The 26762-nt window shown below is 43.7% G+C and overlaps 2 protein-coding genes across 2 annotated transcripts in view; both read left to right on the plus strand.

Moving 5' to 3' along the window:
* Positions 1-23573, plus strand: part of LOC147006381 (uncharacterized) — a 35679-nt gene extending 12106 nt beyond the window's left edge. Inside the window, exons 4-5 of the mRNA XM_085868991.1 lie at positions 5447-6460; positions 16081-23573. Coding sequence (XP_085725117.1) covers positions 5447-6460; positions 16081-16961 — 1895 coding nt within the window. The 3' untranslated portion in view covers positions 16962-23573. The remainder of the gene's footprint in view (positions 1-5446; positions 6461-16080) is intronic.
* Positions 1-26762, plus strand: part of LOC147006382 (uncharacterized) — a 60308-nt gene that overhangs the window by 12093 nt on the left and 21453 nt on the right. The window lies entirely within an intron of this gene.

Here is a 26762-nt window from a genome sequence, read left to right on the forward strand (position 1 = left end):
TATGTTCGAGGAAGAACTCCATTTCAGTTGAAAGTTATATTTTGAACATTAATCCGAAAACAAACCTGCAGTTTATCAGTACATTGGCCATGAATCCGTCCCGATCTCACATGCATGGAGAGGAGGAAGATATTAGTTTTAATCTTCCTGCAAAATTGAAACAAAATTGAAAATCATTCCAAACAGGAAACTTACTGTTTTTAAGGATGTTATAAAGGACACAAGCAACAGTGTTCCGTCTCCACCTCAAGGCACCGAAGCAAGTGCACCAGTTACCCACCCGGAGGATGTCACGGCGGAAAGAAAATAAAGACTCCAATGTGCCCTTTGTGGTGTTTTATGGGTGAAACCTCCAATGCCTTCATCAAGTATTCAGACCTCTCAACTTTTTCACATTTTCTTGTGTTACAGCCTGACTTCAAAATGGATTAAATTTAAATGTTTTGTCGCTGATCAACACAAAATACCCCGTAATGACAAAGGGAAATAATATTTTTTGAATTTTTTACAAATTAATGAAAACTGAAAAACTGAAATGTCTTTCGTCAATGTGTGTTCAACCCTCTCAGTCAATACTTTGTGGTGTTGCAGTGTTGCTTTGGCTGTATACTGGGAGTAATTGTCCTGTTGGAACATAAATCTTCGCCGCAGTCGATTATCATTTTCACTCTGAAGCAGGTTCTCCTCAAGGAGGAGGATGTTGGGACCATACTCTGTGCAGAACGTTGGTGCTGCTGAATCAGTCTCCTTGGCTATTGGGCACAATCCTGGACGGGTCGCCACTCCGACAGGAAACCAGCATGCTGGCACTCACTTTGCCGACCTCGGAAGGATGACAGGCCGAGTTAACCCCACCTGGTATTAATTCAACAGTGAGGGGGATTTGAACTCAGGACCCGAGGATCCAAAGCCAGGCACCCTCACCATTAAGCCAGCATCAGGCAGCCAACTCCTCAAGGATTTGCTTGTATTTGGCTCCATTAATTGTTCCCTTCTATCCTTACAAGTCTTCCAGTCCCTGCCGCTGAAAAGCATCCCCATCGCATGATGCCGCCGCCACCATGCCTCTCGGTTGGGATGGTTTTGGATGGGTGATGAGCTGTGCTCAGTTTCTGCCAGATGTAGTGCTTTGCATTCAGGCCAAAGAGTTCCATTTTCGTCTCATCAGACCACAGAGTGTTTTGCCTCTTGCTCTCAAAGTCTTTCACGTGACTTTTTACAAACTCAAGACGTGCTGTCATGTGCTTTTTTCTCAGGAGTTGCTTCCTTCTCGCCAATCTCCCATAAAGCCGAGATTTTTAAAGTGCTGTAGAGACTTTTGTCCTTCCAACAGTTTCTCCCATCTCAGTAAAAGAACTCTGTAGTCTGTCAGAGTGGTCGTTGGGGTCTTCTTTACCTCCCTGACAAAGGTCCTTCTTGCCCGGTTGCTCAGTTTGTTCAGACGGCCAACTCCAGGAAGGGTCTGGGTAGTTCCTATTCTTTCCATTTCCGAATGATAGAGCTCACTGTGCTCTTGGGACCTTTCAACACCAGAAATTGATTTCATACCCTTCCCCAGATCTATGCCTCCTCACAATTTTATCTCGGAGTTATACGGACAGTTCCTTGGACTTCATGGAAGAGTTTCTGCTCTGACCTGCACTGTCAACTTTGGGACCTTATTTATAAAGGTGTGTTTCTTTTTCGAAATCATGTCCAATCATTTGAATTAGCCACAGGTGGACTCGAATCAAGTTTGTTTTTTTTGTCCACATTGTCGAGGCTCATATGAGAGCGAACACACAACACACAACAAGGGGGGCAGGAGAGGGAAAGACAAAACAATGGGGAACAGAGACCTGAAGAGATCTGTGATCGGGTGAGGGAACATGGGGTATACAAGATGGACACGACAGGGACTTTCAGGAAGGAAAGCAGGGAATTTGAAGGAGGTGGGGTTGGGGTGGATTAACGGGGGTAGAAAAGATCGAGGATTGGGATGGGGGACGATAAGAGGTGGTGGTGAACAGCTGTTTTGAATACCTGGATGGAAGAATGGGATTGAAGAGAGTGTGGGAGTTTGTTCCAAAGGCGGGGAAAAAAGAATAATGAAAGAGTGAAGGTGAGCAGTGATTCTTGGTTTTGGCAGTTTTTCCAGAAGGGGGTTGTTGGTGTCATGTCATGGTGCCAACCAACTGTCATGATGGCAGTTGAAGTCACCACATATGAGGAAGAGAGAGTTGGGATGAGAGGATAGAAGTTGGTCTATGTTTTCAGAGAGTGAGGTGTAAATGGAGTCATCACTGGTGGACGCAACAACACACATATAAACATGAGGTGGGAGTGGAGGGGAAGCCGGAGTCAGAGGTATTCCTGGGGGGTGTGGGGGAGTGAGGGCAGTGCATGGAGTCTTTGTTGAAGAGAGCAACTCCTCCACCAGGACGAGGCTCAGGTCTGTCATACCGGAGGAGGGAGTCACCAGGGAGAGATACGAGGGAGAAAGTTGTGAAGACATCTCAAGGATGATCAAAGGAAATTGGATGCCCTGAGCTCAATTTGGAATGCCATAGAAAAGGGGTTGAATACTTATTGTTGCAAGACATTTCAGCTTTTTTTGGTTTAAATTTCCAAAAACATGTTTTCAATTTGTCATTATGGGGTATTTTGTGCAGATCAGTGACGAAAATATAATTGTGTCGATCAGAGTCGTTAACTCACGACTCTTGCGGTGACAACTTATCTCAGGAAACCAGTTTGTAAAATGTACCACAGCAGGTTATTAAGAGGTGAAAGGTTGGCTGTGATCATGTTCAAAAGATTTTGTCCAGTGGTTGCACATCGGATGAATCCGACAAGCCAATTGTGCAGCAAAGGTCCTCAGAGGGTGAAAGCTTTGTTACACCCCAACTTGGAGAACAACCCAAGTCCACAGATCAAGCTGTCCAAGAGGGAGGTTGAATTGAGGTTCTCCAAGCTATGAAGGACAATACGTGACTGGAAGCATGTGAAGAGAGAGTGGAGGAACGGGCAGGCTGCCTTTTCGATAAGGCCAGCAAGGAGATGCCTGCTTTGAAGTCATCTCCAAGACAACAGCAGGTCAGTCGATTCGACAAGTAGACCGACCAGTAGATACGAGCAACCAACGTACAGCGGGGTGAAGTTGGTTCTTTGTCTTCAGTGAATGTTGTCGCTGAAGTATCCCACTCTCAGCATACCGTGGACTCCAGATTCCTACTTTACTGTTTGAGTAAGACTTAAAATTAACTTTGTCACATGAAATTCAGAGAATGTGCCTTTCTTGCACAACATTAAATTGAGCAGTTGAAAGACAGCCTTTCTCTCCTTTGCCTCCTCCGTTTCGTCTCCTACATTATTACTCTCTCCTGTCTCCTGACCAAAACTGTCAGTATTTCATATCTTTCTCACTGTCGGTGCCTCTGACATTAAGAGTTGTTTATTGTTGCCATGGCCACTGCATCTGCTGTCAGTGTCTCTTAACTCGTTTTGTTGATGGTGTCTCCTCGTGTGGTGGTCATTGCTCTGGCCAGTTCAGCCTTGGTTGGTGTTATTGTAACCCAACCACACTTTCAACAGATAAAACAGCTGGGCCAGGAAGAGCTTGAAATCATCCATGTATCGTAGGTTTGTCATCTTTCCTGATTCTTTGGATGTTCTTCGATTCGATGTTCGGGTGTGCATCCAGTCCATGTTTGTTGATGAGGTTACTCAGTGGGTCCATAGCAAGACAAAACAAGTTGGGGGAGGGGGGGTGGAAAGACTGTCCCCCTGGAAGATCCCATGCCATATCTTCACATCTGGTATTTCGATGTTTCCTTTTGAGTGCCGTGCTATCATCGTGGTATTCCAGAGTTCCATTGCTTTCTCAATCAGTTTGATTACTTGGGGATTGATTTTGTATATTTACATGCATTTTATCATCCATGAATATGGAACACTCTCAAAAGCTTCCTTTTAGTTCATCCAGGTGGTGGACATTTTGGTTGTTTGCATTTTGAAATTTTCAAGTATGGCCTTGTTCAGTAGTGGGTGGTGGCACTTTTGTTCGACCTGCAACCCTCCTTGTTGGGTTCGGTGATGAAACATCATTTCTGTCATGATTCCTGTTGGAAGTTTGTATGTTATTAGAAGACATTATTGGCCGGTATTTGTGAGGAAGTTGGGTTTCTTCAGATTTTTCGATGAGAAATGTGTTTCCTTCTGCGAACCACTGATACACTTCCTTTTCCTCTTGGATCAGTTGTTTAAATGTCCTGGTGTCGTGATTGTGGAGAGCATCAAGTTGTTTCAGCCACAAGTTTGGAATTCCATCTGGGCCTGGATTTTAAAGTTTGGTGGCATTTTTGAAGTTGTTTTTAATTCTCTGTTTCTTCATCAATAATAACTAGGGACATTTCCTCTACCAACATGGCGCTTCTTTTCCAAGTCCACAATACATTCTGCTTCCTTGTTATGTTCCTTTCGATCTCCAAGAATTCCTTCCCAGAATGTTTTCCCATCTTTTCTTTTTCAGGGGGAGTTGACACATTCTGCTTTTGTTTCCCTAATTCGTGGAAGAATCTGTTCGGGTTACTCTCAAACATGTGGTTTTGTTTTCTCCTGTTGTTTGCTTCCTCACACGGTGGTGTTTTTTATTTATTTATTTTATCTTTCTTGCTATCATTTCCAGATTGAGTTTGTTTTCAACACCCAAGCACTCGAGGTTTTCGTTTCCAATTTTATGTTTGTTTTTTATTTTTTGAATTCTCTTTTTTTAATTTTGGGTTTCTCTTTCCTTTCCTGAACTGTTGTATTTGTCCAATGTGTTCGGTGTGTCTGTGTGCGTTTGTGTCTGTCTGTCGATGTGTCCACATCTTCATATTTTCACTTTAAAAATTGTTTTCTCTGTTTCCGCTTGTCCGATCGATGCAAAATTTTCAACATCGGAGGAACTCCCGATTGAGAATGTTTTTATTGTTAAGATTGTCATCATATGTCACATGGTATGGCAGCCATATTGAATTAAAGGAAAAATTTGAATATCATTTTCTCTGAAACCACTCAACGAAAATAATTTAAACTTTGCATATATTATAAAATCAACTCTCCATGGGGTATCTTGGGTGATAATGATGACGTCATCAGTGAAGTCTTCTTCCTGCCATGATTGGTTGAATTGAAATCCTCTGAAAAATCTGAAACTTCATTTATCTGATCCATGACCAGACTTGAGTGAATAATTACATTTTTGACGATCATAACCCATTGCAAGAAACACTGTGATATAATAGGGTGCATGGACGATACGAGCATGTGGTCCATGATAGTAGTGGCCATAATAGTGGGGGTATTCAGTTAATAATGGTAATTTTGTTCAGAATGAACGTGCAAGATGAGACTGTGCTCTTTGAGTGCTGTTCAAGTTGTAAAAGTGATTTATTGATGTTTTTGCTCCATTCTTAATTTGCAGAGAAAAAATTTGAAACGTCGTCACGTGTCAACTGTTCCTCATCGGTGGACACAGAAGTTTCTTTCGTTCATCACCCGACAGAGACTTTGTGTCAGGATGTTGACAAGTTTAGGGGTGTGTCTGCAAACAACAACAACTGCGACAGGTGTATCAATGTCTTGCAACAGGAGAGCCAAAGAAGTGAGAAGACAAACAATTTTTCTGTTACCAAGAAAGACTTCACCTCCTCATCGTGTTTTAAAGGATGTGTAAATATATGCACAGGTGAGACGTCGCACAGATGCACTGTGTGTCAGATGGGATTTGCTTCTTCTTCACATCTGTTAACACATCAAAGGTTGCACACTGGAGAGAAACCCTACAAGTGTTCACAATGCAAGAAGGCTTTCTGTTCTTCATCAAATTTATATTGTCATCAAAAAACAGATTCGGGGGAGAAACCTTACAATTGTTCTGTGTGTCACAAAGCGTTCAATCATTCATCTAACTTTCATAGACATCAAATAATACACACCAGAGAGAAACCCTATAAGTGTTCACAATGCAGGAAGGTTTTCTGTTCTTCATCAAGTTTATATTGTCATCAAAAAACACATTTGGGGGAGAAACCTTACAATTGTTCTGTGTGTTACAAAGCGTTCAATCATTTATCTAACTTTCATAAACATCAAAGAATACACACCGGAGAGAAACCCTTTAAGTGTTCTGTGTGTAACAAGACATTTAATCGTTCATCAACTGCATTGACACATCAAAGAATACACACCAGAGAGAAACCCTACAATTGTTCTGTGTGTCACAAGGCCTTCACTCATTCATCATCTGTATCGACACATCAAAGAATACACACCGGAGAGAAACCCTACACTTGTTCTGTGTGTCACAAGGCCTTTACTAATTCATCATCTGTATCTCGACATAAAATAATACACACCGGAGAGAAACCTTACAATTGTTCTGTGTGTGACAAAGTGTTTAATCAGTCATCATCTGCATCAAGACATCAAAGAATACATCAAAGAATACATCAAAGCAAAAAATTTCCAGTAACAGGTGCGAGTAGAAGATGCCACACATGGGATAGAAATAACAGCAAATCCAGCACGATCGATTGCAAAGAAAAGAAATGAAAAATACAAAAAGATACATCAACAAATATACACCGCAACTGGGAGAACGACAAAAGAGCAGGAATTGTAAAAAGATCTGGAAAGAGTTGGAGAGAGACAAAGAAGGCACTTTGCAGTGGCTTGGAATACGTCATGTTAACTGGGAAGGAGAACGAGTCAGAGTACAGTGTTTATAGAAAGTCTGCACCCTCTTTCAAAATTTTCACATTTTGATTCCTCATAACCTGGAATTAAATATCATTAATTCAGACTTTTTACACCTTTATTTACACTTTGAAACCCACAACTTCCAGGTGAAAAACAAATTATACAAATTTCAGAAAATTAATTTAAAATACAAGACTATAATATCTTGGTGGTATAAGTGTCCACCCGCCTTATAACGACAATTGCAAACGAGCTCAGGTGGAACCAATCACCTTCAAAATCACACACCAGGTTCATTAACCTCCACCTGTTTGAATTGCAATGATTATGATGATTTCAGAATAAAATCAGCCGTTCCTGTGGGTTTTCAGTGCTGGCTCGTGCATTTCACAGCAAATGCTCAACCATGAGCATCAAGGAGCTTTCAAAATATCTCCGGGATAAAGTTGTGGAAAGGCACAGATCAGGGTATGGGTATAAAAATATTTCAAAGGCCTTGAATATCTCTTGGAGCACAGTCAAGAGGGTATGGTATCACCAAGACCCTGCGCAGATTAGGCCATCCCTCCAAACTGGATGACCAAGCAAGGAGACTGATCAGAGGCCACCAAGAGGCCAATGGCAATTTTGAAAGAGCTGCAGGCCTTCATGGCAGGGACTGATCCTGGTGTCCATGTGACAACAATATCCCAAGCACTCCACAAGTCTTGGCTGTATGGTCACTCCAGATGGTCAAACACTCCAGACATTCTGAAGCCACGTGGAAAAAAGTTTTGTGGTCTGATGGAACTTATCGATAAATGCAAAACGCTACATTTGGTGCAAACCCAACAAAGCACATCAGCCAAAGGACACCATACCTACTGTGAAGCCTGGTGATGGCAGCATCATGTTATGGGGATGTTTCTCATGATCAGGGACTGGGGCACTTTTTATAGTTTTTTTGTATGCCAAGTCTGGACTTGTGTCAGAGCTAAAACACAGAAATATATCATAAGGCAGGAGACAAAAAGGGAGGGAGAGGGAAGCACAAAATAGTGCGGAAGAAAGACAAGAGGATGTCTGTGGAAGAGAGAAGGATAGGATGGGGGTAAACAACATGGTACTACAGGGACTTTCAGGAAGGAAAACAGGGAATTTGAAGGAGGTGTGTTTGGGGTGGATCAACGGGGGTAGTAAATATCAAGATTTTGGATGGGGGAAGATATGAGATGGTGGTGAACAGCTGCTTTGAAGACCTGGAGGGAGGAATGAGATTGAAGAGAGCATCGGAGTTTGTTCCAGAGGCAGGAAAAATGAGGAATGAAAGAGTGAAGGTGAGCAGTGATTCTTGATTTTGGCAGTTTCACCAGAAGGGGGTTTTTGTCAGACCTTGAGTACCCTGAGGAAATAAAGGGGCGACAAATCGCAGACACAGCAGGGGGGACGTGACCGGAGAGGCGACGGTAGAAGACAGAAAGACCACCGACCTGCCTGCGGAGAGAGAGAGAGTGAGAGATCCAAAGACTCAGCGTCATCGCGGGAAATACCAATTATCCTAAAAGCCTTGGTTTCCAGAGCAGGAAATCGATCTTGGTGTGAGGCAGGAGCACCACCCCAGAGGGGGGTGCAGTAACCCATCAGACTGCGGATGAAAGCTTTGTGAATGGTTGGAATCTCAGGTGTGCCAAGGAAGGACTTCGCACATTGGAGGATGCCAGGTTGGCAATTGAATTGGCAGGCCACATTGGAGATGTGGGTTTCCTCGTAAAGATCACGGCGGATAATGAGACCCAGAAGCTTGAATGAAAGGAATTCTTGAAAACGTATGTTGTGAAGGCAGTTGGGGGGTGGAGGGGGCTTCCAGGCTGTCCTTTCGGAGAGACATGGTGAGGGTGTGATTTGTCAGGACAGAACGGAAAATAGATGGAGCAAAACACAGGAAAAATTTGAGAGGAAAACCTGCTGCCCTCTGCAAGAAATCTGAAATTGGGACAGAAGTTCACCTTTCAGCATGATAACGACCCGAAACACACAACCAAAGCCACACTGCAGTGGCTGAGGAACAAAAAGATATCTTGAGTAGCCCAGTCAGATCCCCGACCTAAATTCAATCGAAAATCTGTGGCATAACTTGAAGATTGCTGTCCATCAATGCTCCCCCCATGCAGCTTGATTGAGCTTGAACAGTTTTGTGCAGAATAATGGGCAAATATTTCCCAATCAAGGTGTGCAAAGTTGGTAGAGACCAATCCCAACAGACTCACAGTTGTCATTGCTGTCAAAGGTGTTCCACCAAGTTTTAACTCAGGGCGGTGGAGACATCCATCCAAGATATTCTAGTTTTGTGTTTTTAATTTTCTGAAATTTGTGGAATTTGTTTTTCATTTGGAAGTTGTGGTTGCGGTGGATAAATATAGGGGGAAAAGTCTGATTTAATGTCATTTAATTCCAGGCTGGAAGGCAACAAAAGGTGAAAATTTTGAAAGGGGGTGTAGAATTTCTATAAGCACTGTAAATACCCAACACCAAGGACACTTTAAGAAGATGGCCGGATGGAGTCAATAAGGACAGGTGCAGGTTCTGTAAGGTGGAAATAGAAAACACCATGACCTTCTCTCGGGATGTAAAAACCTCATGTCAGAACACCTTTCCACATAAAGGTACAACAAGGTATATCGAACAATCCACCGACACAAGTGCAAAAACGTCAATATCTTAACATATCGATATGGAGCATGGGTGCAACAAAAGCAACACACTCTTTCCCCGACTCTGCAGTGCATAGAAACTTTGAATTCTGATGTACTTTTCAGTGAGATGAGGTATGTTTACCCTCCAAGCATGCTGACACCATAGCTGACATGTTGAGGGTTCAGGGACGAATCACTCGCAGCTTTGTTGCAGCAGCCATCTGGAGGTCAGCTTAATTTTGAAAGGGAAAAGGAATATTTATGAATTAAAAGTTGATCGAATTTTTCAGAGGGGGTGAGATCATCCAACGATGTTTTGATCTTCTTCGAGACAGAATGGCATCAAGACTGCAGCCCTTTGGGTGCTGGGGTGGATCACACATGGCTCCTTGGTCCGTAGGTCAGAAAGTCAGTCTGCAATTACAATGCGAGGGAAAGATTTATATCTGCTCTGGGCAGTTCAGCCTTGGTTGGTGTTGTTGTGACCCAACCAGACTTTCAACAGCTAAAACAGCTCGGTCAGGAAGAGCTTTAAATAATCAACTATCGTAGGTGAGTCACCTTTCCTGTTTCTTTGGGTGTTCTTCTGTTGGTTGTTCAGGTGTATCCATGTCTTTGTTTGTTGATGAGGTTACTAAGTGGGTCCAGGGCCAAACAAAATAAGAGAGGGGGAAAGACTGTCTCCCTGCAAGATCCCATGCCATATATTCACATCTGGTATTTTGATATTTCCTTCTGAGTGCTGTCCTATCAACGTGGTATTCCAGAGTTCCATTGCTTTCTCAATCGGTTTGATGACTTGGGGATTGCTTTTGCATATTTGCATGCATTTTGTCATCCATGAATGTGGAACACTGTCAAAAGCTTCCTTATAGTCCATCCAAGCGGTGGACAATTTGGTTCTTCGCACTTTGAAATTTTCAAGTTCAGCCTTGTTCAGTCGTGGGTGGTGGTACTTTTATTCTACGTCTCAACCTCCTTGTTGGGTTCGGTGATGGAACATCATTTCTGTCATGATTCCTGTTGGAAGCTTGTATGTTGTTATTAACCTCCGCCATCTTCGAAGATGAATGGAGGTTACTGTTTTCACCCCTGTCTGTTTGTTACTTTCGAAATCTAATGATTTCGTAAGTATATGGATCAGTTCCGTTTCTGTTTGTTTGTTTGTGTGTTTGTTTGTGTGTTTGTTTGTTTGTTTGTTACTTCCGAAATCTAAAGATTTCGAAAGTATGTTGATGCCTTCCGTTTCTGTTTGTTTGTTACTTACGAAATCTAAAGATTTCGTAAGTATATTGATGCCTTCCGTTTGAGCCTGGTGTTGGCGCAGTGGTTAGGGCAGCGACTTGGGATCCAAAAGGTCCTGAGTTCAAGCCCCGTTGGGCCACTGAATTAATACACCAGGGGTTGACTCAGCCTGTTATCCTTCCGAGGTCGGTGAAGTGAGTACCAGTGTACTGGGCCGGTGTATACCCCGGTTAAAATAGGTGTACCATATCCCTGTGTCGTAAGAGGTGACCAGGGTTGCGTCAGGAAGGGCATCCGGCGTAAAACATGCGCCAAATCACTATGCGCTGTGGCGACCACTAACGGGAGCAGCCGAAAGAAGAAGAAGAAGATTGATGCCTTCCGTTTCTGTTTGTTTGTTTGTTTGTTTGTAGGCACGATAACTCGAGAACGGAAGAAGCTGCCAATGTCAAATTACACCACGTGATTCAGGAGGGTGATGGCGAGTGCTGATTAGATTTTGGTCAAAATCGGTCAAAGGTCAAGGTCACGGTGAGGTCAAATATTCGATTTTTGATGGTTTGGTACAGATAACTCGAGAACGGAAGAAGCTACCAATGTCAAATTACACCACGTGATTCAGGAGGGTGATGGCAAGTGCTGATTAGATTTTGGTCAAAATCGGTCAAAGGTCAAGGTCACAGTGAGGTCAAACATCCAAAAAATGATAACTCGAGAACAGAAGAAGCTACCAATGTCAAATTACACCACGTGATTCAGGAGGGTGGTGGTGAGCGCTGATTAGATTTTGGTCAAAATCGGTCAAAGGTCAAGGTCACAGTGAGGTAAAACATCCAAAACATTGGATTTTTGATGGTTTGGTACAGAAACAACGAAGAAACTTCTGGTTTGCGTCGCTACCTTCTCAAGAGACAGCTTTTATTAGACAAGGTCAGAGGTCAAGTTGACGATTTCGTAAGTACCAGTCTATGACTGCTTGTTTGTTTGTTTGTTTGTAGGCACGATAACTCGAGAACGGAAGAAGCTACCAATGTCAAATTATACCACGTGATTCAGGAGGGTGATGGCTAGTGCTGATTAGATTTTGGTCAAAATCGGTCAAAGGTCAAGGTTACAGTGAGGTCAAACATCCAAAAAAAGTTATAACTCGAGAACGGAAGAAGCTACCAATGTCAAATTAGACCACGTGATTCAGGAGGGTGATGGCTCGTGCTGATTAGAACTTGGTCAAAATCATTTCAAAGGTCAAGGTCACAGTGAGGTCAAACATCAAAAAAAATTATAACTTGAGAACGGAAGAAACTACCAATGTCAAATTACACCACGTGATTCAGGAGGGTGATGGCTCGCGCTGATTATATTTTGGTCAAAATCGGTCAAAGGTCAAGGTCACAGTGAGGTCAAACATCAAAAAAATTATAACTCGCGAACAGAAGAAGCTGCCAATGTCAAATTACACCACGTGATTCAGGAGGGTGATGGCTAGTGCTGATTAGATTTTGGTCAAAATCGGTCAAAGGTCAAGGTTACAGTGAGGTCAAACATCCAAAAAAAGTTATAACTCGAGAACGGAAGAAGCTACCAATGTCAAATTAGACCACGTGATTCAGGAGGGTGATGGCTGGCGCTGATTAGATTTTGGTCAAAATCTGTCAAAGGTCAAGGTCACAGTGAGGTCAAACATCAAAAAAAATTATAACTCGCGAACAGAAGAAGCTGCCAATGTCAAATTACACCACGTGATTCAGGAGGGTGATGGCTTGCCTCGCGCTGATTAGATTTTGGTCAAAATCGGTCAAAGGTCAAGGTTACAGTGAGGTCAAACATTCGATTTATGATGGTTTGGTACAGAATTATCGTAGAAACTTCTGGTTTGCGTCGCTACCTTCTCTAGAGACAGCTTTTATTAGACAAGGTCAGAGGTCAAGTTGACGATTTCATAAGTACCAGTCTATGACTGCTTGTTACTTACGAAATCTTTAGATTTCGTAAGTATATTGATCACTTCCGTTTCTGTTTGTTTGTTTGTGTGTTTGTTTGTGTGTTTGTTTGTTTGCTTGTCGGCACGATAACTCGAGAACGGAAGAAGCTACCAATGTCAAATTACACCACGTGATTCAGGAGGGTGATGGCTAGCGCTGATTAGATTTTGGTCAAAAATCGATCAAAGGTCAAGGTCACAGTAAGGTCAAACATAATTCCGTAAATTAATGTGGAGAAATGGAGATTTTTGCTTCGCTCGACGTTACGAGTTCGTTTTAAGTTCGATTTTAATTTTTTCTTCCATTTTTGCGATCGCTCAGGACGCTTAAAACTCGGTTGTCGAAATTCTGGTAAAAATCGGATGTTTTGGAGACGTTTTAAGATTGTATAAAAAATATTTTACTTGACGCATCACGGGTCGTTACTTGACGCAGTGCGCTCGAGCAGACTCATCGTTGAGTCACGTAAAAGTTTTCCGTGTGTGCGCTGACGGTGTTTTCGATAAAGATGGTGTTTAAAAGTCATTTTTTATCCCAATAAAGGTTATCGTCGCATGCCTGACTCGCGAAGCCGTCGGATTATGTAAAGATTGTTGGTGGATGGCCGAATATTCCGGTTTTGTGACTTTGATAAAATAATATAAAATAATTGCGTGGAGAAATGGAGGTTTTTGCTTTGGTCGACGTTACGATTTTTGATGGTTTGGTACAGAATCATCATAGAAACTTCTGGTTTCTGGTGCGTCGCTACCTTCTCTGGAAACAGCTTTTATTAGACAAGGTCAGAGGTCAAGTTAACGATTTCGTAAGTTCCAGTCTCTGACTGCTTGTTTGTTTGTTTGTTTGTGAACAGTATTACGGAAAAACTCCTGGACGGATTTCGACGAAACTTGGTGGGGGGATTAGGTATGGTCCAAGGATCATGCCATTAGATATTGGACTCGGTCCAAAGTCCAATATGGCGGCCATTTTGAAAAAATATTTGACTTTTTTTGCATTTCTTCATGTTTTATGTGATTTCCAACCAAAAAAAATAATTTTTAGAGCAAAAAAAAAACCAAATTTTGCAACTTTTTTTCAAAAAAATTTCGATTTTATTTGAAAAATATTTGAATATTTTTTTTTTGCATTTCTGCATGTTTTAAGTGATTTCCAACCCAAAAAACAAATTTTGCAATTCAAAAAAAAAATCAATTTTTTTTTGCCATTTCTACATGCGCGTCGATCTTGTTGAGTTTATGCAATCGTGGTTCAGTAGAGTCTGATTCCTTTTTGACCAACAATGAATCGGATATCAGGTTCACTTAAGTGACCCAGCAGTATTGGCGACGGAGGCTTTGCACTCTACCGAGTGCTCCCCTCTAGTTTGACATGTTATTGGCCGGTATTTGTGAGGAAGTTGGGTTTCTTCAGATTTTTAGGTGAGAAATGTGTTTCCATCTGCGAACCACTCATGCACTTCCTTTTCCTCTTGCATCAGTTGTTTGAATGTCCTCTGGTTGTGATTGTGGCGAGCATCAAGTTGTTTCAGCCAGAAGTTTGGAATTCCATCTGGGCCTGGATTTTATAGGTCGGTTGCATTTTTTTAAGTTGTTTTTAATTGTTTATTTCTTCATCAATATTCACTGGGGACATTTCCTCCACCTGCATGGTGCTTCTTCTTTTCCAAGTCCAAGATCCATTCTGCTTCCTTGTTATGTTCCTTTCTATCTCCAAGAATTCCTTTTCAGAATGTTTCCCCATCTTTTCTTTTTCAGTGGGAGTTGACACATTCTACTTTTGTTTGCCTAATTTCGTGGAAGAATCTCTTCGGGTTACTCTCAAACATGTGGTTTTGTTTTCTCCTGATTGCTTCCTCATTCGGTGGTGTTTATTATTTATTACAGCGCGGCGACATCGCGCTGTTATATAATTGGCTATTCTGTCCTGTGTCTTCTGTCACGTCTTCTGAAACACTTATAGCCACGTACGTCCCTTTGATCTGAGGGCTATAAATAGAAATTTGTCCAACGTCACAACTCTTCCCATCATGCGTGCTCATTCACCGTGTCTACATTTAAATTTTAGAACTGCAAAATTGTTTCAACCTCGACTTTTACTGCTCCCAGCCACGCGATATCTAAGTATTCGCTTCTTGTTTATTTTATCTTTCGAGATATCATTTTCATATTGAATTTGTTTTCAACTCCCAAGCACTCAAGGTCTTTGTCTCCAATTTTGTGTTTGTTTTTTTATTTTTTGAATTCTCTTCTTTCGTTTTGAGTTTCTCTTTCCTTTCCTGAACTGTTTTATTTGTCCAATGTGTTCGGTGTGTCCGTGTGCGTTTGTGTCTGTCTGTCTGTGTGTCCACGTCTTCATATTTTCACGTTAATAATTGTTTTCGATGTTTCCACTTGTCCGATCGATGCAAAATTTTAAACATCGGAGGAACTCCCGATGGAGAATGTTTTTATTGTTAATATTGTCGTCATATGTCACATTGTGTGGCAGCCATATTGAATTAAAGGGGAAAATCTGAATATCATTTTCTCTGAATCCACTCAACGAAAATAATTGAAACTTTGCATATGTTATCAACTCCCCATGGGGTTTATCGGGTGATAATGATGACGTCATCAGTGTACTCTTCTTCCAGCCATGATTGGTTGAATTGAAATCCTTCTCTGAAAAATCTGAAACTCCATTTATCTGATCTATGACCAGACTTGAGTGAATAATTACATTTTTGACGATCATAACCCATTCCAAGAAACAATGTGATATAATAGGGTACATGGATGATACGAGCATGTGGGCCATGATAGTAGTGGCCATAATAGTGGGGTGATCAGTTAATAATGGTTATTTTGTTCAGAATGAACATGCAGGGTGAAACTATGTGCTCCACGAGTGCTGTACAAGTTGTAAAAGTGATTTATTGATGTCTTTGCTCCATTCTTAATTTGCAGAGAAAAAATTTGAAACGTCGTCACGTGTCAACTGTTCCTCATCGGTGGACACAGAAGCTTCTTTCGATCATCACCCGACAGAGGCTTTTTGTCAGGATGTTGACAAGTTTAGGGGTGTGTCTACAAACAACAACAACTGCGACAGGTGTATCAATGTCTTGCAACAGGAGAGCCAAAGAAGTGAGAAGACAAACAATTTTTCTGTTACCAACAAAGACTTCACCTTCTCATCATGCATAAAAGGATCTGTTGAAATATGCACAGGTGAGACGTCATTCAGGTGCACTGTGTGTCAGAAGGGATTTGCTTCTTCTTCATGTCTGTTGACACATCAAACATTGCACACCGGTGAAAATTTTTACAAGTGTTCACAATGCCGGAAGGCCTTTTGTTCTTCATCAAATTTATATCATCATCAAAAAATACATTCGGGGAAGAAATCATACAATTGTTCTGTGTGTAACAAAGCGTTTACTCGTTCATCAACTGCATCAATACATCAAAGAACACACAGCGGAGAGAAACCTTACAAGTGTTCTGTGTGCAACAAAGCGTTTAATCATTCATCAACTGCATTGATACATCAAAGAACACACACCGGAGAGAAACCTTACAATTGTTCTGTGTGCAACAAAGCCTTTACTCGTTCATCAACTGCATTGATACATCAAAGAACACACACCGGAGAGAAACCTTACAAGTGTTCTGTGTGCAACAAAGCGTTTAATCTTTCATCAACTGCATTGATACATCAAAGAATACACACCGGAGAGAAACCTTACAAGTGTTCTGTGTGCAACAAAGTGTTTAATCATTTATCTAACTTCTCTCAACATCAAAGAATACACACCGGAGAGAAACCTTACAAGTGTTCTGTGTGCAACAAAGCGTTTAATCATTCATCATCTGTATCGACACATCAAAGAATACACACCGGAGAGAAACCTTACAAGTGTTCTGTGTGCAACAAAGCCTTTAATCAAGCATCAACTGCATTGATACATCAAAGAATACACACCGGAGAGAAACCCTACAATTGTTCTGTGTGTCACAAGACCTTTACTGATTCATCATCTGCATTGAAACATCAAAGAATACACACCGGAGAGAAACCCTACAATTGTTCTGTGTGCCACAAGACCTTTACTGATTCATCATCTGCATTGACACATCAAAGAATACACAATGGAGAGAAACCTTACAATTGTTCTGTGTGTAACAAAGCGTTCAATCATTTATGTAACTTTCATAAACATCAAAGAATACACACCGGAGAAAAACCCTTCAACTGTTCTGTGTGCAACAAAGCGTTTAATACTCCATCATCTGCATCGAGACATCAAAGAATACATAAAAGCAAAAAAATTCCAGTAACAGGTGCAAGTATATGATGCCACACATGGGATGGAAATAACAACGAATCCAGCGCCATCGATTGCACATAAAAGAACTGAAAAATACAAAAAGATACGTCAACAAATATACACCGACAACTGGGAGAAGGACAAAAGAGCAGGTAGATTGTAAAAGGATCTGGAAAGAGTTGGGGAGAGACAAAGAAGGCACTTTGCAGTGGATTGGAAGACGTCATGTTTACTGGGATGGAGAACGAGTCATAGTACAGTGTCTGTGGAAAGTCTACACCCCCTTTCAAAATCTCCACCTTTTGATGCCATATAATCTGAAATTATAATTATTGCATCAGACTTTTTACACCTTTATTTACACATCGAAACCCACAACTTCCAAGTGAAAAATTAATTGTACAAGTTTCAAAAAATGAATTAAAAACAGAACTAGAATATCTTGGTTGGATGAGTGTCCACCCCCATTATAACGGCAATTGCAAACGAGCTCAGGTGGAACCAATCACCTTCAAATTCACCCACCAGGTCAATTGAGCTCCACCTGTTTAAAATGTAGTGATTCTGATGATTTCAGAATAAAATCAGCCGTTCCTGTGGGTTTCCACTGCTGGGTGGTGAATTTTACAGCAAATGCTGAATCTCTCTGCTGGGTGGAGCTTTCAAAATACCTCTGGGATGAAGTTGTAGAAAGGCACAGATCAGGGGATGTATATAAAAATATTTCAAAGGCCTTGAATATCCCTTGGAACACAGTCAAGACAATCATGAAGAAATGGAACACGTATGGTTCCACGAAGACCCTGCAGAGATCAGGCCGTCCCTCCAAACTGGATGACCAAGCAAGGAGACAGATCAGAGGCCACCAAGAGGCCAACGGCAACTTTGAAAGAGCTTCAGGCCTTCATGGCAAGGACTGATCACTGGTGTCCATGTGACAACAATATCCCAAGCACTCCGCAAGTCTGGGCTGCACGGTCAAGTGGCAAGAAGGAAGGCGTTACACAAAAAAGCCCACCTTGAGTCCCGTTTGAGGTCCACAAAAAAACACTCGAGAGATTCTGAAGCCATGTGGAAAAAAGTTTTGTGGTCTGATGGAACTTATGGAAAAATGAAAAACGCTACATTTGGTGCATACCCAACAAAGCACATCAGTCAAAGGACACCATACCTCCTGTGAAGCCTGGTGGTGGCAGCATCATGTTATGGGGATGTTTCTCATCATCAGCTACTAGGGTACTTTCATAGTTTTTGCATTCCAAGTGTAGGCTTGTGTTAGAGCCAATACACAGAAACATATCTCAAGGCAGGAGACAAGAAGGGAGGGAGAGGGAAGCACAAAATAGTTTGGAAGAAAGACAGGATATCTGTGGAAGAGAGAGGGATGGGATGGGGTCAACAAGACGGTACTACCGGGACTTTCAGGAAGGAATCCAGGGAATTTGAAGGAGTTGGGTATGGGGGGGGATCAACGGGGGTTGGAAATATCAAGATTTTGGATGGAGGAAGATATGAGATGGTGGGGAACATCTTTGAAGACCTGGAAGGAGGACTGGGATTGAAGAGGGCAGACGAGTTTGTTCCAGAGGCAGGAAAAATGAGGAATGAAAGAGTGAAGGTGAGCAGTGATTCTTGATATTGGCAGTTTCACCAGAAGGGGGTCTTTGTCAGATCTTGAGTACCCTGACGAAATATTGGCAGAACAGATCACAGACAGAGCGAGGGGGGGGGCTCGCAAGGCCAGGGGGGAGATGGTTGAAAACAGAAAGACCACCGACCTGCCTGCGGAGAGAAAGTGAGAGATGCAAAGTCTCAGCTTCATCACTGGAAATACCATTGATCTTAAAAGACTTGGTTTCCACAGCGTCAAGTCAAGCTCAGTGTGAGGCATGAGCACAACCCCAAAGGGGGGGGGAGCAGTAATCCATCAGACTGTGGATGAAAGCTTTGTTAATGGTTAGAATCTCAGGTGTGCCAAGGAAGAACTTAGCACATTTGAGGATGCCAGGTTGGCGATTGACTTTGGAGGCCAGCTTGGAGATGCAGCTTTCCTCGTAAAGATCATGGCAGATAGTGAGACCCAGAAGCTTGAATGAAAGGACTTCTTAAAAAGGAATGTTGAGAAAGTAGCTGGGTGGTGGAGGGGGTTCCAGGCGGTCCTTTCGGAGAGACATTGTGAGGGTGTGAGTTGTCCGGATAGAACGGAAAATAGATGGAGCAAAACAGAAAAATCCGAGAGGAAAACCTGCTGCCCTCAGCAAGAGAACTGAAATTGTGACAGAAGTTCACCTTACAGCATGATAACGACCTGAAGCACGCAATCAAAGCCACACTGGAGTGGCTGAGGAACAAAACTATATCCTTGAGTAGCTCAGTCAAAGCCTCGCCCTAAATTCAATCGAAAATCTTTGGCATGACTTGAGTATTGCTGTCCATCAACGCTCATGTCAGGTCAGGGTCAGGTATCATGCACCAGAGCAGCGCGTCGCTGTGTCCACTTTCCGCCGGTACTCCAGGGACCTCCGTCTGGCCATCCCCCAGGCAGATGACTCACCCATCCCCATCTCCTAGAGATTCCGATCAACCTGCTGCAACCACGAGGCACGTGATCGGTCCATTGGCCTCCTCCACTCACGAGACTCCCTGGCTGAGAGAATCTGGTGAGCAGGATCAGCGTCAGGAAAACGAGCCACATGTCCATACAGCCGCAGCTGACACTCACGGACTATACAGGTAACAATTCTCATTTGAGTCTCTCAGCAACCGCTCGTTGGACACAAAGTCCGACCAGGGATAGCGAAGGATTCTCCGAAGAGACCTGGTACCAAAGGAATTAAGTCTCCGTCTCAGATCCTTGGTCAGAGTCCAAGTCTCGCATCCATAGAGCAAGACTGGAAGTACCAAGGACCTGAAGACTCGGACTTTCGTCCTCCCGCACAGCTACCGGCAGCGCCACACCCCATGATCCAGTGAATCCATGACTCCCAAGGCCCGACTCAGATGTCTATTGACCTCTGGCTCACAGCCAGCAGAGACATGAATATCACTGCCAAGGTAAGTGAATCTCTCTAAGACCTCAACATTCTCACCACAAACAGGCACAGACAGGACAGCAGCATCCGATATGTCATTGAAAGCCTGGATCTTCGTTTTGACCCAGGAAACCCGTAATCCCAGTGGCTCCGACTCCTCATTCATCACCTCGAGGGCCCCCAAAAGGATATCTAAAGTCTCCGCAAAGATGACTGCATCATCTGCAAAATCATGGTCAGAGATATTGACATTCCCAAACGAGCACCGCAGCTTGATCTCTCCAACATCCTCCCGAGAATCCAGTCCATACAAGTCCTGAAAAGTGTGGGGGCCAATACGCACGCCTGACGAACTCCAGGAACAACTGGAAATAAGTCAGACATGGTACCACCACATCTCACAGCACTCTCAGTACCAGAGTAGAATTCAGACATCAGATCGATCAGTTTTGGTGGCACCCCACGAAGACCAAGAATCCTCCAGAGGGCATCCCCATTCACTGAATCAAACACTTTACAGAGATCAACATAGGCTGCAAGCAGCCCCTGCCGAAACTGTCGTCTACATACGGTGAGGACCCGAAGAGCAAGGATACGGTCAGTCGTTGACCTCTTTGGTGTAAAGCCTGACTGCTCTGGACGCTGGTGCTCAAGCAGATGGTGGCGAACCCTTTCAAGAATTATCCGAGCAAAGACCTTGCCCGGCACTGAGAGCAGCGTCACCCCTCGGTAGTTGTTGCAGTCTTGGCGATCACCCTTCCTTTCCAGAGAGGGACAACAATGCCCCTCTTCCAATCAGTTGGGATGATGCCTGTATTCCAGGTAGAGCACAGAACTGCAGCATTTCCACCAGCCTTGAAAAGTTTAGCATGGATGCCACAAATCCCTGGAGCTTTACCCCGTTTCAACTGCTTCACCGCAGCCTGTGTTTCCACAAGCAAAGGTGGACCACAGTTGATTGGAGGGTCAGCAACAGTTATTGTAACACCCCTGACGTCCAACTCGACAGATGGTGGATCAGCCTGGTACAACCGCTCAAAGTAACCGGCTCAGCTGGCCTTCACTTCTGACTCCTCTGTCATGAGCCTTCCACCCTCTGCTCTCACTGCAGTACACCGAGGTATGGGCTTGGATGAATGCAATGCGCGAATTCCCCTGTAAGCAGGACGAGAATCACTTGACCACAAGTGATGCTCTACCCCCTCACAGATTCCTCGCACATAGGCCTCCTTGTCCACCCTTAGCGCACGTACAGTTTTATGCCTCAGTTCCCTGAACAGCTCAGCTCTGCCATTCAGCCTGGCTCTACGACTCTGGTTTATGGTATCTCGTGTCCCTTGAGAGACAAAATTCTTCTTTGCCCGAAGGTGAGTTCCAAAACATACACCGGCAACAACAAGGACGGTGGTCTTGAAGGCAATCTACAACTCTTCAGGACCTTCCAAAGCACCCAGACCCCCCAAATCTAAATGACACCTTAGGAGTGACGAATCCTTCATCTAAAAATAAGCGCCTTGACCGGTGTTACCTCAATTATCATTGGAGACAGGTTTTTGGACACAGCTACAACAACTCCTTGGGTATAGTATCCATCAGAGTGACTAGACCAATTGTAGGTGCATCCACCCACCATGATCTTGCCGCCAACCGGTCTCCAAACCTCAGAGAGTGCTGCAATACCGATGTCCAAACGCTTGAGCTCAGATGATAACAGAGACAGGTGATCATCCTCTCATGGATAGGACATTCCAGGCACCCACTCGAAGGTTAACCCAAGGAGACCGACGTCGTGTAGACGACACCTCAGCACCACTCCGACACACTCTCCCGGAATCTGACCCGAGAATGTTACCCCGTGGTTTCCCTCCTATCATCAAAGATTGGGGGTCCCGAAGGCTTTGCCCCAATCCCGTCATCCGGTGAGCCGCCCTGCGAAGGGAAGCTGCACAGGAGGTAATCCCACTGAGTGGGTTTTCAGATTTCTTTGCGTTTTTGTGTTTTGCGGAATGAAGGGTTTTACGGTGGCCGGAGTGCAAATCCTGCCACCAACCTCCTAATAAGAAGTAACCCAACTGCAGGAGGACGTCCGCAGACACAGTTGGGCACAAGATATGGATGGCCGTTGGCTCACAACGAGCTCCTCCGCCCTTTGAACGCTCCCCTCGCAGCTTGTCTGAGCGTGAACAGTTTTGTGTGGAAGAATCGGCAAATATTTCCCAATCAAGGTGAGCAAAGTTGTTGGAGACCAATCCCAACAGACTCACAGTTGTAATTGCTTTCAAAGGTGTTCCACCAAGTATTAACTCAGGGGGGTGGACACTTATCCAACCAAGATATTCCAGTTTTGTACTTTTAATTAATGTTCTGAAATTTGTTGAATTTGTTTTTCATTTGGAAGTTGTGGGTTGCGATGTGTAAATAAAGGGAGGAAAAAGTCTGATTTAATGTCATTTAATTCCTGGCTGGAAGGCAACAGAAGGTGAAAATTTTGAAAGGGGGTGTGGACTTTCTCGAGGCACTGTAAATACCCAACACCAAGGACACTTTAAGAAGATGGCCGGATGGAGTCAATCAGGACAGGTGCAGGTTCTCTAAGGTAGAAATAGAAAACACCATCACCTTCTCTTGAGATGTTTTCTTGAGAAAAACCTCATGTCAGAACACCTGTGCACACAAAGGTACAACAAAGTATCGAGAACATTCCACCGACACATATGCAAAAACTTCAATATCTCAGTCTCAGAGAACTCTTGCATACACGAACCAAATGTGATACCAGGATCTGAAAAAGGAACCTCGTAGTTGAAGAGCGTCGACATTGCACCAGTGATAATCGTAGCAACGGGAGTGATTTTGTGACAATATAAAAACTCGTGATTCGTCGAAGGGTCAACAATTATCCAAAGCAATTTATGAGAAGAGAAAATAGCAGAACAAGGATATGGACGGGATTGAAATCCTGAAAAAGGAATAACAAAACATCAAAGGGACATGCCTTGAGGGATCACCTTTGTCCTGATTACATCATCACTTCACGGCATAATTGTTGATCCAAATTCAGATAGAGATTTCCATTTGATGTTTTATTATCTTGTTGACTTCATAAAAACGTTTTTCGTGGAAATTCGGGAGTTTCACTACATTCCAATCGGGAGTGAATATAATGTGGGTCTTTGGGATTTTGCGAACAATCTTCAGTGCCAGGGGCAAAAAATTCCAAAATATCTGCCTGAACCTCAGGATCCCCCTGTGCCAAGGGAATGACATGTAAAAGGATCAATCCACAAAAGTGTATCACTGCACCCTTGAGCTTGGCATGCGGACTTGTTGTGGTCGGAGTAGATGTGGTTGTAGTCGTAGTCGTCATGGAAATAGTGTTCAGGATTTTCCATGGGATTCCCAATTTTTGGTGCCTCTTTGGTGTTTGTACTTCTCAACTTGATTTGGTAGTTTGTTCTTCGATTTTCTTTTCCACCATGATGAGGTGTTCCGCATCTAATGAACTTCTCTGTCATAACGTTATTTAATGTAATTTTATGAATGATTTTACACAATGACGTCAGAATGTGAAAAGTAGAAGTGATTCATTAAATTTTGGCTCCTTTGCCTTTCATTGCACTTCTTGATGCCATAGAAATCAAGTCCGTCACAATCATTGAAATCTCCCTTGATTAAGCTGAGTCTCTGGTTCTCTTACTCTCACACCGGTGGTCTCTCTGTCTTGTCCAGGTTCGTTTCTGGTCCTGCACCCCTCTGCTTTGCTCTGTTCCCCCATCCCGGAATTTTGCTCCAAAGGGCTTTCTCGGTCTTCCAGTAACCAACTTCTGTTGAAACTCCAAAAATCCAGGCTCTTTGCTCACCTCCACTCATTTGTTACTCCTTTCTCCAGCTTGTGGAACCAACTTCCTCAGACTGATCCATCAGACTCTTCCGTCTTTAAGATGGCAATTCACCAAACACCCCCGCCACCAAATCCATTCTCATGATTTTTCCCCCTCTCCAAACCTTCCTTTCCTCCCCAAACCCTCCCAAAAGTAAAGTCCTCCACAAGCCAATCTCTTCCTTTCCAGATTAATGTACTTTCCGTATTCCTCACCATCCTTTTCTTCTGTCATCTCCAGTTTTCCTTTCCCCCTCTTGCTGTGTTTGAGCTTGCATTCAGCTTGTTCACCTCATTGTCCACCCACCTCCCTCTGATCTCATTCTTCCCCATGCCCATTCTTAATCCAAGTGACCCTCCATTGTACCTCTACCCTGTTGTAGTTTTTTTCCTGGCTTCCCCCCTCCCCACTCTTCCACGATGTTCTTTTTGTTCTGTTATGTTCGGGTCTTGTCTGTGTTCAAGGTCTCCCACGAGTGTCTCACAAAAAAAGAAATTAATGATTGGAAAAGTTGTTGGTTTTTTGGGCGGTTTATGGGGACTTCTCTGTGCAATATTCAGTATTTCTGTGTCCAACGGGTGGTCTTGTTCCAAGCGTGTGTCGAAGAATTTCTCAATTTCTCCCGCACATTTGAGTCAATTAAAACAGAAGAAACTTGAGGGGGAGCACTCGGTGGAGTGCAAAACCTCCGCCGCCAATACTGCTGGGTCACTTTAGTGAACCCGATATCCTATTCATTGTAGGTCAAAACGGATCAGACTCAACTGGACCACGATTGAATAAACGAAACTTGATCGACGCGCATGTAGAAATGCCACAAAAATAAAATTCGAAATTTTTTTGAAAAAAAAGTTGCAAAATTTCGAAGTATTTTTTCTCTAAAATTTTTGGGGGGGTTGGAAATCACTTAAAACATGTAAAAATGCAAAAAAAAATTAAAATATTTTTCAAATAAAATCGAAATTTTATTGAAAAAAAGTTGCAATTTTTTTTTTTTCTCTAACAAATTTTTTTTTTCATTTGGTTAGAAATCACTTAAAACATGTAGAAATGCAAAAACAAAAATTCAAATATTTTTTCAAAATGGCCGCCATAGCGGCCATATTGGACTTTGGACCAAGTCCAAAATCTACTGGCATGATCCTTGGACCATACCGAATCCCCCCCACCAAGTTTCGTCGAGATCCGTCCAGGAGTTTTTCCGTCCTACTGTTCACAAACAAACAAACAGACAGAGGTGAAAACAGGTTAACAAATGCAAACATATCAATATGGAGAATCGGGGCAACACAAACAACACACTCTTTCCCCGAATCTGCAGTACATAAAAACTTTGAATTCTTATGTAGTTTTCAGTGAGATGAGGTCTGTTTCCCCTCCAAACATGCTGACGCCATCGCTGACATGTTGAGGGTTCAGGGAAGAATCACTCGCAGCTTTGTTTGCAGCAGCCATCTGGGGGTCAGCTAAATTTTGAAGGGATAAGGAATATTTATGAATTAAAGGTTGATAGGAGTTTTCAGAGGGGGTGAGATCATCCAACGATGTTTTGATCATCCTCGAGACAGAATGGCGTCAAGACTGCAGCCCTTTGGGTGCTGGGATGGATCACACATGGCACCTTGGTCTGGAGGTCCGAAAGTCAGCCCGCATTGAAAAGGCGAGGGAGAGATATTGTTGCGGTTCTCGGAACCGCATGCATCCAACAGATAGTGGTGCCAAGACAGTTATTCCATTAATATTCGTGTAGATAGTCCCTTCCCTTTTGTCTGGTGGGACAACAGGGGCGTGCGTTGCGATGATCTCATCGATAGATTTGCTTCCATCATTTCTTCTTCATTTCATTTCGACTTTTCTGATTATTCCTGAGGTAAATCTGTGCCACGTGCCCCTTGCGCTGTGAGATGGGTCCTCAGCAAAGGCCAAGCAGGCACACAACCCACAACCCTCCGTACAAAACACAGCCTGCCAAACGCACTCGCAGCGATAATTTCCACCCGATGGTGTTTTCCACAGCACAGAAAACACACCCAGCACGCCGCCCACACTGCACGGAACGCGTACCGAGGACGATAATGGAAAGACAACACCCCGCCACGTTGAGGATGATATGGACAGCACGTACTTTTCAACCCATTTCTGGACGACTTGTATCGATCGGGTTTCGTCCCGCGCACACGATAGCAGAATCACCCGAGCGCTGGCCACGTGCGTAATGGCGGATCCACGCGCACTGTACGGAACGTGCTCGAAGGCAGACCCGTGTGCCACTCACCACTTTGTTATCGTACAGAGTCGGACACGAATGGACACATCTTACTCTCTGTGCATGGGTTTGCCATAACGTCGTACCTTTGGTCCTCGCGGATGGCAAACGTCCGCTCCCCTCTATGGCCAGCGAAGCTGCGATCGAGCGGGGGCATGTTGTGCAGCTTGAGCAACGTTGGTGCACACGGAGCTGGCACGTTGGCCAGTGCTGGTCGGGGGCACCCAAGCGGGCGTGCGAGACCGGAGCTGCCCTCAGCCGGTCAACAGGGCACTGCCCAGGGGTTCTTGCAAGACGATTCATGGTGCGGAGTTTGGTGTGGGCGATTAGTGTCATGTCATGGGGTCGGAGTGAGACCGTCCCACAGCTCGGGATCACCTTGCCTGAAATGGAGTGTTGCCGTTTCTGGTCATCGCAGCCGGGCCACGCAGGGGGTCCGGGCCAACGAGAGCGTCCGATTCGGGTGACGACACCGAGTTTTGGGGTGGCCCTCCACACCACGTTGCGGGGCCTATAAAGGTCCGTGCAGACTCCTCCTCTCTCTCTCTGCTGCCCTGCCACTCAACCTGGACCTCGACTCCGCCTTCTGTCGTCATCACTGGGCTCCTCTTCACCGCCCACACGACGCTGACTCCACCCTTCCATCTCA

Source organism: Eptatretus burgeri, unplaced genomic scaffold (assembly GCF_056783735.1).
Source record: "Eptatretus burgeri isolate ZD-2024b unplaced genomic scaffold, Ebu_testis_v1 Ebu_testis_scaffold_3182, whole genome shotgun sequence".
Lineage (NCBI taxonomy): Eukaryota > Metazoa > Chordata > Myxini > Myxiniformes > Myxinidae > Eptatretus > Eptatretus burgeri.